Source organism: Akebia trifoliata, chromosome 12, assembly GCF_017979445.1.
Source record: "Akebia trifoliata isolate Shusen 1 chromosome 12, ASM1797944v1, whole genome shotgun sequence".
Taxonomy (NCBI): domain Eukaryota; kingdom Viridiplantae; phylum Streptophyta; class Magnoliopsida; order Ranunculales; family Lardizabalaceae; genus Akebia; species Akebia trifoliata.
The window spans coordinates 2027704-2040349 of NC_141386.1; the positions used below are offsets into that span (position 1 = coordinate 2027704).

The 12646-nt window shown below is 37.3% G+C and overlaps 1 protein-coding gene across 6 annotated transcripts; it reads right to left on the reverse strand.

Moving 5' to 3' along the window:
• Window positions 1–1063: 1063 nt before the first annotated feature.
• Window positions 1064–12052, reverse strand: LOC147388547 (nuclear poly(A) polymerase 4-like). Of its 6 annotated transcripts, none has more exons than XR_015170951.1 (13): window positions 11289–12052; window positions 11125–11202; window positions 8400–8507; window positions 7544–7606; window positions 7293–7451; window positions 4675–4788; window positions 4525–4587; window positions 4104–4433; window positions 3851–4015; window positions 2074–3231; window positions 1709–1777; window positions 1516–1603; window positions 1064–1426 (listed from the first exon to the last, which is right to left on the reverse strand). XR_015170951.1 is itself a non-coding variant. In XM_086419615.1 (12 exons), exons 2-12 carry the CDS (start codon window positions 11421–11423, stop codon window positions 1664–1666), a joined length of 2487 nt encoding a protein of 828 aa, XP_086275741.1. In that variant the 5' UTR covers window positions 11424–11447; window positions 11812–12052; the 3' UTR covers window positions 1064–1663. The 6 variants fall into 6 exon arrangements, 3 of the variants coding, with proteins under 3 accessions (XP_086275741.1, XP_086275743.1, XP_086275742.1); XR_015170950.1 differs by having other exon boundaries at window positions 1701–1777; XR_015170949.1 differs by having other exon boundaries at window positions 1516–1777.
• Between the last annotated feature and the right edge of the window lie 594 nt (window positions 12053–12646).

A 12646-nucleotide genomic window follows, 5' to 3' on the forward strand; every position in this document is an offset into this window, starting at 1 on the left:
ACAAACCCCATCCATCAACTATTGGATTAATTCAGAATGTTCGACTCAATTCTTATCAGATTAGTATTGTGTAGCAAATCAACCACAATTTGATACTGAACTCAATCCCATGACAACCCTAGTTTAAAAAACCAAGCCCATTAATTGGTTTCATAGACTCATCTTGTTATATGTGACCAATATTTTTGGGCCCATAGATAGTTTTATTCGTATCACGAGGAAACGAATCAATGACTAACATATCAAAAACAAAGTCCCACGAGGATTATCAGTGATTTTATTATAAAAAGTAAACCATTTGTCACACTATAGCACCTATTCACATATGGTGACACTTTAAAATAAAATCACTCCCAGTGTTGATCCATATTGTAATGGTGCTGTAAATCCAACAGCACCACCAAAAACCAAGTAAGCTAAATCTGAGAGACCATTTATTTGACAAGCCATACCACCAAATTAGCATCAGAGACTTGCAGTTTAATATCAGTCAGAATCATGCCTAGGTTTCATACTTCGAAGGGGGTGGACCATATAGAAGGGATAGGAATTAGTTGGGAAAATTATTAATGGACCTGGTAACAAAAAATTAACAATCTTCAATCTCAACAGCAGAAAATTATGGTGTCAAGAACCCCAAATATAAAAACGGGTACAACTTTGTTAGGTTTAAATCATTATATGGCATGTGTGAATCGACCTATGCAAAGTTAAGTAGTTTGTTGGGAAGAGAAAGACAAGATTGCCTACTATCATCCCGTAAATTAGAAGAAATATCCATGTTAACCAACAGATCTACAAGAATGAGATGCATTATTCATTTTGCGGACCCCAAGTCTTCAGATAAGGCTTTGAAGATTATAATAAAACAAATCAAATGAGGGCTTCAATGGCCCAAAGCATAAAGCCTCAAATCACACACTTGGCTTCAACATTAATTAAAAACAAAAAACAAACCGACATAAATAAAATAGAACATGATGAACCACATGAAAGGAATCCTAAGTAAGGGAGCGTATATGCATGCAATGTGTGTGTCTCTGAGAGAGAGAGAGAGAGGACGTTTGAGGGAAAATATTGTATTAAAAGGCATCGAGTTTACAAATTCGATGACAGAATGTCAAGGACTCACAACCCATATCACAGCACCTCCCCCCTTCTTTTTTTCTACAATCCCAACTTGTTTCAACAGTGTTATCAGAATCCCACCAAATCACAACAATCACATATAAAGACTAGGAAACCTATCACAAACCCGCCAAAAGGGGTAAAAAAAAAACGAAACTAAAGAAAACTGGCTGCAAAGACTAAGAACACAGAAAAATCTATAAAGAGCTTCAAGTGCTCACAGCCTTTGCAGCACAGCATAATTACACAACTCTATACACACAACTAACAAGCCGAGCACAGCTCTTCGAGTCACTGTCTGCCGTCCAAATCCAAATCCAAAAGATAAACACAAACAAACACCACTTGAGAAGCAATATGAAAGCCACCAATTAATGGAATACTTACCCTCCACATTGTGCTGGCTTTCCACCCTTCAAATCGGCGTGACTCCGACATATCCTCAAATCTTCACGCTGTCCACGTCAGACTCAACCTGTATCAATAATATCCACAAACAACCAACACAACAGTATAAAGATAAAACGATATAAGATTACCACCATGAAAAATTGGGGTTTCGAAACACATGCCTTATAACCTGTTTCAGCCGCGTTTCGGATTTAACTCCACCACGAGCTTTAAGGACCATTCCAAGGGCAACATTTGGCTTCACAACACAACCAAGAGAAAAAAAAAGCAGGCCAAAGATCAGTGAACATAAGATATAAAAAAAAAAGTAGGAAAATGCTATAGCCTTGAACCATGTTTGATGTTGTACATTTGACAAATCGTTTGGGGTTAGAAAACTCCTATAGAGTTATACACTATCTACGAATCCTTTGATGCTTAGGGCTCTTAGCGCACGAATTATGATCTCAGGAAACAATAATTAGAGAAAAATCAAGGCATCAACTAAAATAATGAAGGAATAAAAAAATAATAGAAGGGAAAAAGATGCAAGACCTCTAATTCTTCCATCAAACCATTCTGTAATAATTCACCCCCATTCAAGCACTCGTTCTCCAAAACTGATTCCGAATCTGCCTCACACGCATCACCCAGAAAAGACCCCGTGTTCTCACTGCTACCAGCAACAGATTCCAATCTAACATCCGGATATGAACTGACCTCACATGTGAAATTTGGGCTACTAGCATCAGCTACAGATCCAATCTCATCATCTTTCTCATTCAATGCCTCCTTGTCTGGTTTAACTAGCTCTCCATCATCTCTCCACTCAAACCATCTCCTAGCAGATTCAGCCTCAACGTTCCCCATATCAACTAAACCTAAATCCTCCGATTTTTTCTCATCCAAACTAACCTGACATGTTTCACCTAACCTACTACTACTACAAACTTCATATGTACCAACCAACTCTTCAATAGGTCTAATAGATGCCCGTTTCTCTGGTTTCAAAATGCTCACATCATCACTCTTCCTCTTTAGTGGCAACTTGATAGACCCAACCTCGGATGACTGATTAAATGTATCTTGTTGCACAGCCTCCACTACATCTTCGTTCTTCTCAATTTGTCTCTCAGCCGAACCAACCATGGCATTACTCATAGCCAAACACCCCACTTTATCCTCACTCGATCTAATCAGACATGTTCCACTAGACCTACTACTAGTCTCAGGAGAAATAATAGACTCCAGCCTCTCCGGGCAAATAGCAACTCGTTCCTGTCTTTTGTGTGGCCTTAAATGGACCGATTCTTCAGAATCCTTCTTCCTCTTGAGCCGTCTCTCAGCAGATCCACCCCCCCTGCACTCTTCACCATCTTCACGAGATGGTTTCTCTGCCTGCTTTTTATTCGTGATCCTTGATGGTCGAGGTCGTCTATACCCATCGGGAAAGACAAACAAAGGTATCTGCTTCCTACGGACATGAGAAACATAGATTTCCATCCCTGGTTTCCAAAACATGTACATGTTAACTGAATGCCTAAATCCATCAACTGTTCCACGTATATCAAATTGTTGTCCTTCTTGCACCTGGAGCCCTTCTTTCCTCTGCAATCCCATGAAAAAGGCACAATGTGAACACTGTTTGGTGGTGTCCATGTACTCAGTTGGGTAGGGATGGCATTGCAACATCCCAAGTGTGTCGCGTTCTATCTGCAAATTCCCAAATGAAAAGCACAGATGAGAAAAAAGAAACTATCACTTAGCTTTTATTATCGACTTTTTTTATAGGTAAAGATCAAGATAATTTCATTAAAAGGGAGAGGGGAGGGGGGGGGGGGGAGGTCAAGGTGACAACCCAAAAGAGTACAGAAACGAAAAACCTAGACCTATCAAAAGAACACCCCACAGTTGACACTACACCATGACTAGATTACAAACCCTCTCCCACCTTACAACAAATCCTCAAAAATAGATGCTCCGGAACTCTTTAAACGGTTTACACCAGAAAAACAAAAGAGCTAAGATGGCTAACACAATGTCCTGAGAATTTGTAACCTTCCGTTCAAAAGAAGGGTTGTTTCTCTCCTTCCAAATACTTCAACAAGCCACAAAGAGAAGCAAACGCCATGAACGCGTTTCGAGTTGGCAAAGAGATACCCCAAATCTAACCACAAAGGGAAGCAAACCCCACAAAACGCATTTCAAGTTCCCTTCAAAAGAAAATATTTCTAGTTTTATCATCAACTTGAGATGGGTAGTTATTATATTATTGGTTTTTCCCCTCTGTATTTCTCAGCCCACAAAACAATCCCGAAAGCATATATTTTACCTTCAGGGTTAGCTGCCTCAATCGCGATTCGACCCAGCCCTTCCAAGCTAGCAAATCATCAGCATCTGCGGCAATAATGTCAACTTGCAAATAATTCTTATATGTTTCGAAGAAAAGGTATGGCTCAAACAAAGCACTCCACTGGGCTTTATTTAGCTCAATCTCCTGATTGAAAGAAACCAAAGGGGGAAAGATGATAAGTCAGTAAGCAAGTATAGATAACCAAAAAGTAGCATACTCTGCATGATCCTACCTCACAGATATTGTTACCACTTTGGAATTGCTCCATCATAACCCGAAGGGTGCTTGTTGAAACATTGTAGCTAGAGTTCATGCAAGGGTAAGCAGGTGTGATTATAGGCATATGATGTGTTCGATCCCGCGGATTCTTGCGAGGATCCCATACAGGAAACCCAAGTTCATCCTCCTCTATTGGACATAACATCACAGGATTTGGCCATCGCCACTGTGTATAAACCCTAAAGAATCGGGACACTAGCATGCTGGGAATCGCATTAGGATAAAGCTGGCAAACACGAGCAACTAATAGAGCCCAATTCACACCACCAAGAAATCCAGTCACCTGAACAAAGCAGAGAAAGGGAAAAATGAAAATTGTAACCTTTAACAAAAACTCCAAACTAGAAATATAAAATCAAAGAAACACATCTTACATTTGAATATACCCCCCGTCTTTTAGCCCAAAGTTTTAAACATCTGAGTGTCGTCCGAAAATGCTAAAAAAAGGGAAATGTTCCAAATAAGGGTCAGAGAACCCCATGAAACTAAAATACAGCACAAGGTCAAATAATTTAAATGTTCACCTCAACATTTGGAACAAGTCGGAGAATTTGATCTGCAACCCTGCAGCCGTTAAGACTTCGGACAGTCTGCTCGTCAACATTCTGCAGTACAGACCCATGGGAGATGTCCAAGTCCTGTACAAAGTTGGTTCCAGCTTATGTTACATAAGAAAGTCGAATGCAAGCAACAATTTGTACCTACCATCTACCTCCAAGAAAATTAAGAGGTCTACAACATCAGATACAAAGTTCAGTATAACATGATGCATCAGTCAGGTGCGGAAATGCTAACCCCACATAAAATGAAAATGTTTAGTTATTTACATATGCTGTCCACTAAACATAGTGCACTAAGGATTAGTAATCAGTCACCATATATTCCTTGTCAACGTCGGCAGAATCTAACAGATACCAAGAATCCTAATGCAAGCTTTCTTTAGCATATTGATTATCCCATGAATTCACCTATTCCAAATTGCAATTGAACATGTGCTCACTTTAAAGGGAGGAGAGTGAGGAGATAGCAAAACACACTTGAACAACTAAGCCTGATACCTATGTCCCCACCACCTTTGGAACTGGCACTAATCCCCGCGATATGCACAGCCACCACAAAAATGGGTATCATATTAAGTTGCAGGTGTGGAGACTCGATCTCACAAGCTGATGAGTAACAAATTACATGAAAGACCGAAGCAAGGTTGTCTGGACTTGCAAGAGTTAGGGTCTGGATTCCAATAGGAATGACTTTTTCCACATTGGTGCAAAATTTCTCACTACAAGCAGAAATGAGAGAAAAGAATCAGTGAGAATATTGTAGTGGCGAAACTCATCTCCTCGAGAGGAGACAAGCAACATATTCTCCCAAATTTTTCTAATATGAGATCTTGATCCCTCCAATGGATGAGGTTATTCAAATTTGGACAAGAATTTGCACAGAATACTCTAGTGTGTTCAATTGCATGAAAAATATAAGAGGGAAAAAAATAGAGAGGAGAAAAGAATCAGTGAGCAAATTGTAGTGGTGAAACTCATCTCCCTGAGTGGAGACAACATAGTCCCAAAAAATTTCCAAATATGAGACCCCAAACTCTCTATTGGATGAGAGGATAATCAAATGTTGACAAGAATTTTCGCACTATAATAAACGTCTGTTTGATTGCATGGAAAGTCCTTTTCCATGGAATTTAAAGTCAAAGGAAAAAATGATGGTGGAAAATGGGTATGGTTGGAAAATCAAATTCTATTTTTGATTGCATCTTAGACAAAACCAGGGGAAAATCTAAGAAGAAGAGAGAGATGAGGGGGTGGCCAGCACTAACGACGGGGAGGGTAACAGTCAAATATAATGGTGGCTATGGTAGTGGTGGGGAAAAATTAAATAGGAAATTAGGGTTTTGATTTGGGGATGAAAATTGGAGGTGGATTTCATTTTCCCATGGGTATAGGTGGGAAAAAGAAATCTACACTTTGTCAGATTTTTGAAAGAGCGCGGACTAACATTTTCTATAACAAAAACCAATCAAACACATGAAAAATAGTATTTTCCATCCTATCAAACACACCCGTATTTGATTATTTGTTTTCGTCATGAAAATGATTTTCCACCCTCTTCAAAAAAATCCAGCGAAGTGTGGATTTCACTTTCCCACCTATAACCATGGAAAAATGAAATCCACCCCCCCTCCCAAAATCTCACCCCAAAATCAAAACCCTAACCCTTTCTTCTTCTTCCCCATCACCTTCAACATCGCTGTCTACCTCCACCGCCGCCTCCAATCACCCAATCTCCTCTCCCTCTTTCACTGTCTCTCTTCTTCTTCTCTTTCCTCCTCCTCCTCCTTCCCTCTTCTTCTATTTTCCCTGGTATTTTCCCAAGTACAATATAATCAAACATTAGAAATCACTTTTCCATATTGCCCATTTTCCATGCAATCAAATAGACCCTAAGAGAAAGTTGATTGAGATGAATTGAGCATGTTCAACAAAGGCCGATTACAACTACAGTCAAGAAGAAATAGTCGTGTTGAAGGTCCTAAAAGAGCAAGAAAAGACCCGAAAGAACTGTGAAAGCAAATATCAACTCTCTCAATAGTAGAAGAATTGGAGTTGGACAAAGTGGAATAAATGAACAAAATTGGTTTAGTCAACTCGAAATCTCTAGGGGTAAGGCGTTGTTGTCTTTAGCTCCTTCGTCCAATTATTCAACTTCCCAGCATCAATATTTCAGGATCAAGAATTACCTCCAAGGTTGCTTTTTTATTTGGACGCTTGCCTTAGAAAAGATTTTAACTATAGATCACCTTATCTCTCACGGTATCATTATTAATGATTTGAGTTCCATGTGCAAAGCTAGAGACGTATCTCTAAACCATAGCCTTATTCATTAAATTTTTGCTCTGGTTATTTGGTCCTGTTTCATTGGCTCTTCGTTACAATATGGATTTTTCATCATTTGGCATTCTCTTTTCCAACATGGCAATCCACAACCTTCAACTCTTGAAAGAAAAATCTATGGAGTATAAATATTGTTTACACTTGTTAGGTCATTGGAAGGAGAGGAACGAATGAAGTTTTAACGCAAAGCAACACCAGTTAATAAAAAAAAATACTGTATAGACATTTTTGGTAGGGCTTACTTCTGGTACAACTAAACGGGAAATACTCGCATAAAGAAGATCGATTGATATTCCCCGCAGCTTAAATTTCATTACTGGGACATGCGCATCTGGAACTGGTTGTAGTTCGGTCACCTCATCCATATCAACAAGGATGTCATGCAAAAAAATGAAGAAATCCTGAGAAAACAACCAAGGCATAAACCAACCAAATATAATTGCTTAGATTAATAAAATAAATCAATGATTCAGTATGAATCAGACTATTCTACCTCTCGATTTACGTAGGATGGTCCAACACACAAAGTGTCGATGTCAGCTCCAGGACAATGAACCTGTAAACATACCAAGTTGCCGCCAGATTGCCAAAGAACAAGGAAGGAGTGCATTTTCATGAACATACATGAATATCAATAGAGAAACAGAGTAAAGCTTTGTCTAACTGATGTAACTCTAGCATAAATAGTGTAGTGACCCAAGAAGGATTACACATGTATGTTTGAATGTGAATTGTAGGTCAAGTACTTTTTGAGTGCCTGCAAGTTCCTAACTTTGAGTTTATTAAGTACAGTATCTTAAAACGAATTTTAAAAAAAAAGTTTGAATATGCCCAACAAGTTAATGGGCAGATGGTGTGTCTTTAGTGCATGCAATTAGCCATGATAATGAAAAGCCCAGCTCTAGCATAGTTTCTAGCAGCAAGACTAGTAGTGATTGAAGAAGGATTACACATGCAACTGTGAATTGTATAATAGATAGTTAGTGCGCCTCGAACTGCATAATTTTGATGTATTATCTGTTCATTATCATATCTTGAAAGACAAAAGTAGTGTGAAGAAGACCAGAATGTCAAGGCATGATGTGTTTGAAGTGGCTCAAGAATTTAAAAAATGCTCATCTCACAATCCAACACTACCTCATCGCTTGTGCCACGAATCTCGAATATGATATGAATTAGAGCAAAAACCCACTTTATACCAATGAAGTTTACATGGCACATAAACACTCAAAGTTTTGAGTCACCTGATGCCATATAATTAGGAGAAGTAAAGACAAGAAATGCCACCCACAAGCACATGTTAAAAAAATATAATAGTACAAATGAACTACCCCAAACTCAGATCTTACCCCTAATCGATAAGATCCAAATGTAAATATGACAGCATTTGCATCCTGAACCATTTGATCTGTGTACCCTCTCTGAAGAGTTAGTTGTTTCACCCAGGCTTTTACAACCTAGAACATGGAACAAAGAATAATGTAATTATTGCAATACGTGGAAAATGAAACTTTAAGGCTATGTTTGGATTGAGAGAAGAGAAACTCATTAAGAGAAAAGAAGAGAAGGCAAGAGAAGAGAAGAGAAACTCAATTCTCTCCACCACATTTGGATTGACAAGAGGGTACTTGGGACAACTTTGGAATTTTAAAATATCTTAAAAGTGATCTAGGGGCAGAGTTGGAATTATAAAATAATTTTAAATGGTTTCTCTCCATTTCTCTCCACTTTGGAGAGAAAGAAAACTCACCTTTTTTCCTCTCCTCTTCTCTCCAATTCTCTTCTCTTCTCTCCCCACTTAACTATCAAAACAAGAGAAATGGAGAGAAACTTGTTTATTTTCTCTTCTCTCCATTTCTCTCAATCCAAACACAACGTGAAAGGAAATTGAAGATATAGATAGCACATAGAAACAACAATCATGAATAACTCTAGAATATATGAAGGAAACTGTAAAAACCAAATAACTCTTGAAGATATTGATACCGATATGAATGGAATGGGCATGTAATCCAACCATTCAAATTCTAGATTCATTACATCATAAAATACAATGGTTGGTCAAAGAAACATGTCATCCAACTGTTCAAATAATATAATTCATTTCATCATAAAAACAATGGTTGGCCAAAGAAACATGTCATCCAAACATTCAAATGCTAGATTCATCGTATCATAGTCTATTTAGCATGTTTGATGGATAATCTCTTGTAGAAATTTTCGTTGGGGTTTTGACCAATTGAAATTCATGTGTTATTTATTATTTATTTATTTGTGTCTTTTATCTCAGCCCTTAGATTAGGCTTTAATCCATGGTCAAGATGAGTTCCTTTTGTGGGAGCCCTATAAATAATAATGTCCTAGGATGTTTTAGGTAGATTAGGGTTTTCTTCTTCTAGGTTTTGAGAGAGATAGGGAGAGGATGTACGTTACGTACCTACTTAGATCGGATCACCAAAATAAATAAATAAGAAGAAAAGATTGAGATTGATCTCGTTTGAGGGAGATCGGACCTCCTACGCCACCAATTCAAGATGGTGAATCTCCAAATCCCAAAGGACTTTTTAATTATAATAATTCTCTACCCCCTTTTTATTAATCTCACAATGAATTTAAATACAAGAGAAACACTACCCTAACTACCCACTATCCTATTCATTCAAGGAACCATCCCATAACCATAACTCCTACACAATTCGTAACTACCCTTACCCATTACCTAAGACTCCTTAACTAATTGAAACTCTAAAACAATTAAAATAAAATGCATCAAATCTTGATACAAGAGAATAATTTCTAGACGCATAACATTCCATCCTCCTTGAACACGACCTTGTCCTCAAGGTCGAAACCACCCAGATCCCAATAAATATTGGAATCAATTACATTCATCTTAACAGATAACTCCCAAACTATTTGTCTCTTGGAATCGATGATGTCCTCGAGATAATCATTTTGGATGTTTTTGTCTTAACATTTCTTGAAAATAATTAATGGCTTGATAACATATGCTTTGAATTCGATAGGGAGGATAAAGTCAATTTTTGAATATTTTTCAAGAATATTGACTTCGCCTTTGTCCTATTCATTAGATCTTTATGTTCTTTGTCTTTAGCATACTTGACGAGGTTCTCATTGGCATTTATCTCACATCTTTGGAAAGATGATCGTGGAAGTTGATTTTCGATCACATCTAAGTTCTTATTTATAGGGTCATCGACTCCAATAAATATAGTTTCTCCTCTTCGAATAATTTCTTCATTTTTTTTAGAAATTCTTCAATTATGAGACAACATTCCCTCAAACCATCATGCATAAACTCGCAAAACTCATTGAATTCATCATTCATCGACTTAATTTCCATGTGAGGATTGCCGCTTTGATACCAATGTTACATACCTACTTAAGATTAGATCACCAAAATAAATAAAAAAGAAGAAAAGATTAAGATTGATCTCGTTCGAGGGAGATCACACCTCCTAAGCCACCAATTCGAGATGGTGAATCTCCAAATCCCAAAGGACTTTTTAATAATAATAATTCTCTGCCCCCTTTTCATTAATCTCACAATAAATTTAAATACAAGAGAAACACTACCCTAACTACTCACTTCTCCAAACTACCCACTATCCTATTCATTCAAGGAATTATCCCATAACCATAACTCCTACACAATTCGTAACTACCCTTACCCATTACCTAAGACTCCTTAACAGATTGAAACTCTAAAACAATTAAAATAAAATGCATCAAGATGCATCAAATCTTGATACAAGAGAATAATTTCTACACACATAATAGTGTACAAGGGTTCCAAGACTTGGATTGGGGATTAAAACTTGAGTGGCTGTTTCTTGTACTGTTCTTCTTCTGATTTCTTAGTGAAGAAGATTGGATCTTTCCATGAATGTAGGCATCATTGCTGAACCACGTAAATCTCAGTGGTCTTTGGTTTGTTCTTTATTTTCTTAGCTATGTTCTTCTTAATCGTATTGAATAGGTATCTTCAATGGGTATCAAAAAATAGATAAATCCAAACAAAATCACTAATAGAATGGAAAATTTGCTAATTACCTGATCAATCTGTGTAAGAACTTCTTCTCTCTTTGCAGATTCTTCTTCGCTCTCATGAAGCCCAGCATCAACCAACAACTTCAACACATTTAAACAACCATCAGAAATTCTGGACCTTGGAGAACCTAAAAAAAAAAGGTAAACTTTAGCCTACAAACACATACCTTCTCCAATTCCAAACTTCTCAGAATATCAGCCTCAGTTGGCCCAGCAATAGAAATCGGTTCTGTCACCCCATACTGTTTCACAGTTGGTGGTGGTGGTGAAGGCGAACCACTCGATCCCTCAGAACTCACCATCTCAATTCTAACTAAACCCTAAACCTAAAGAAAACAAGAAACACTTAAAATGAAAAAAATTCCATAAACTTCAGATACAGAATAAGAGAGAGATCGGATCTGAAACTCGATCAAACAATTTCAAATAAATGATAGAAGTCCAATCAGATCTACGGAGACAGAACTCCAATAGCGATGAAATCGAACACCAAAAACCTAAAACCATCAAGAACAACCGTCCTTGAAGAAACAACAGGTGCACGAGACCTAAAAACCTAAACCATCAACAAAAACCAACAATTCTGCCAAGATTCGTGTAGAACCAAAGATTAAAACCCTAAATCAGACCACTTTTGCACAGAAACGGGACAACTCAAGATGTAGAGACGTAGAAGATGACGAAACTTACAAGCAATCTAAGATTGAAACCCTAGATTCTAAACATTCAGAGATATGGAGAGTGTGTGAGAGAGATTTTCTCCAGAATGACTCCCGATCTGGTCTTGTCCCGTTGTTTCCTAAAAGCGGTATCGAGAAGCTGTTTTGGGAGTTTTAATAGGGGATTCTAATACAAGGGATGCAAGAAAGCTAGTGGAGTCGCTATTGGTCTGTAAGTCTGAACTCAATCTTTGGCCCCATCAAAAACAAAAAGAAAAAATCTTCTTTGCTTGTTTATATTAACCACCTACATGTACATCTAACAAAATCTCTTTTACCATTTTTTTTACTTTTGGGGTTTGTTAAAGTGTGCTCTAAGAGCATAGGTTAAAGAGCAATAAATACACCTGGGAAATTAGAATCTAAGAGTATTTTGGTATAAACAAACTTTTTGAAGGGAATTTTCAATATAAAATTCAATTTTCAAAGTGTATTGATTGCATTTAACGTGAGCCCTTAGAACACACGTTAAAAAAAAAAAAAAAAAAAAAAGCTTTTGCTTTTAGTAAAAATCCACGGTCGAGATTGCGTATGAATATATGAGTTCATTTTTGATGAGTTCATCTATAAATCCCATCCCATATTATTAGGATCCTCGTAATAATCTCAACCATGGATATTGTGAACACAATCGGGATTGTACATTTGAGTTCACTTCTTATAATTGTGGATGCCAACCCTAATTATTATTATTATAGATTTTTTTTAAAACTAAAATAAGTATCATATTCAGACTTGAATATTAGATAGAAAATGATAGGAGTCACCATACACTCACTATGATCTTAATTTTATTATATATATAT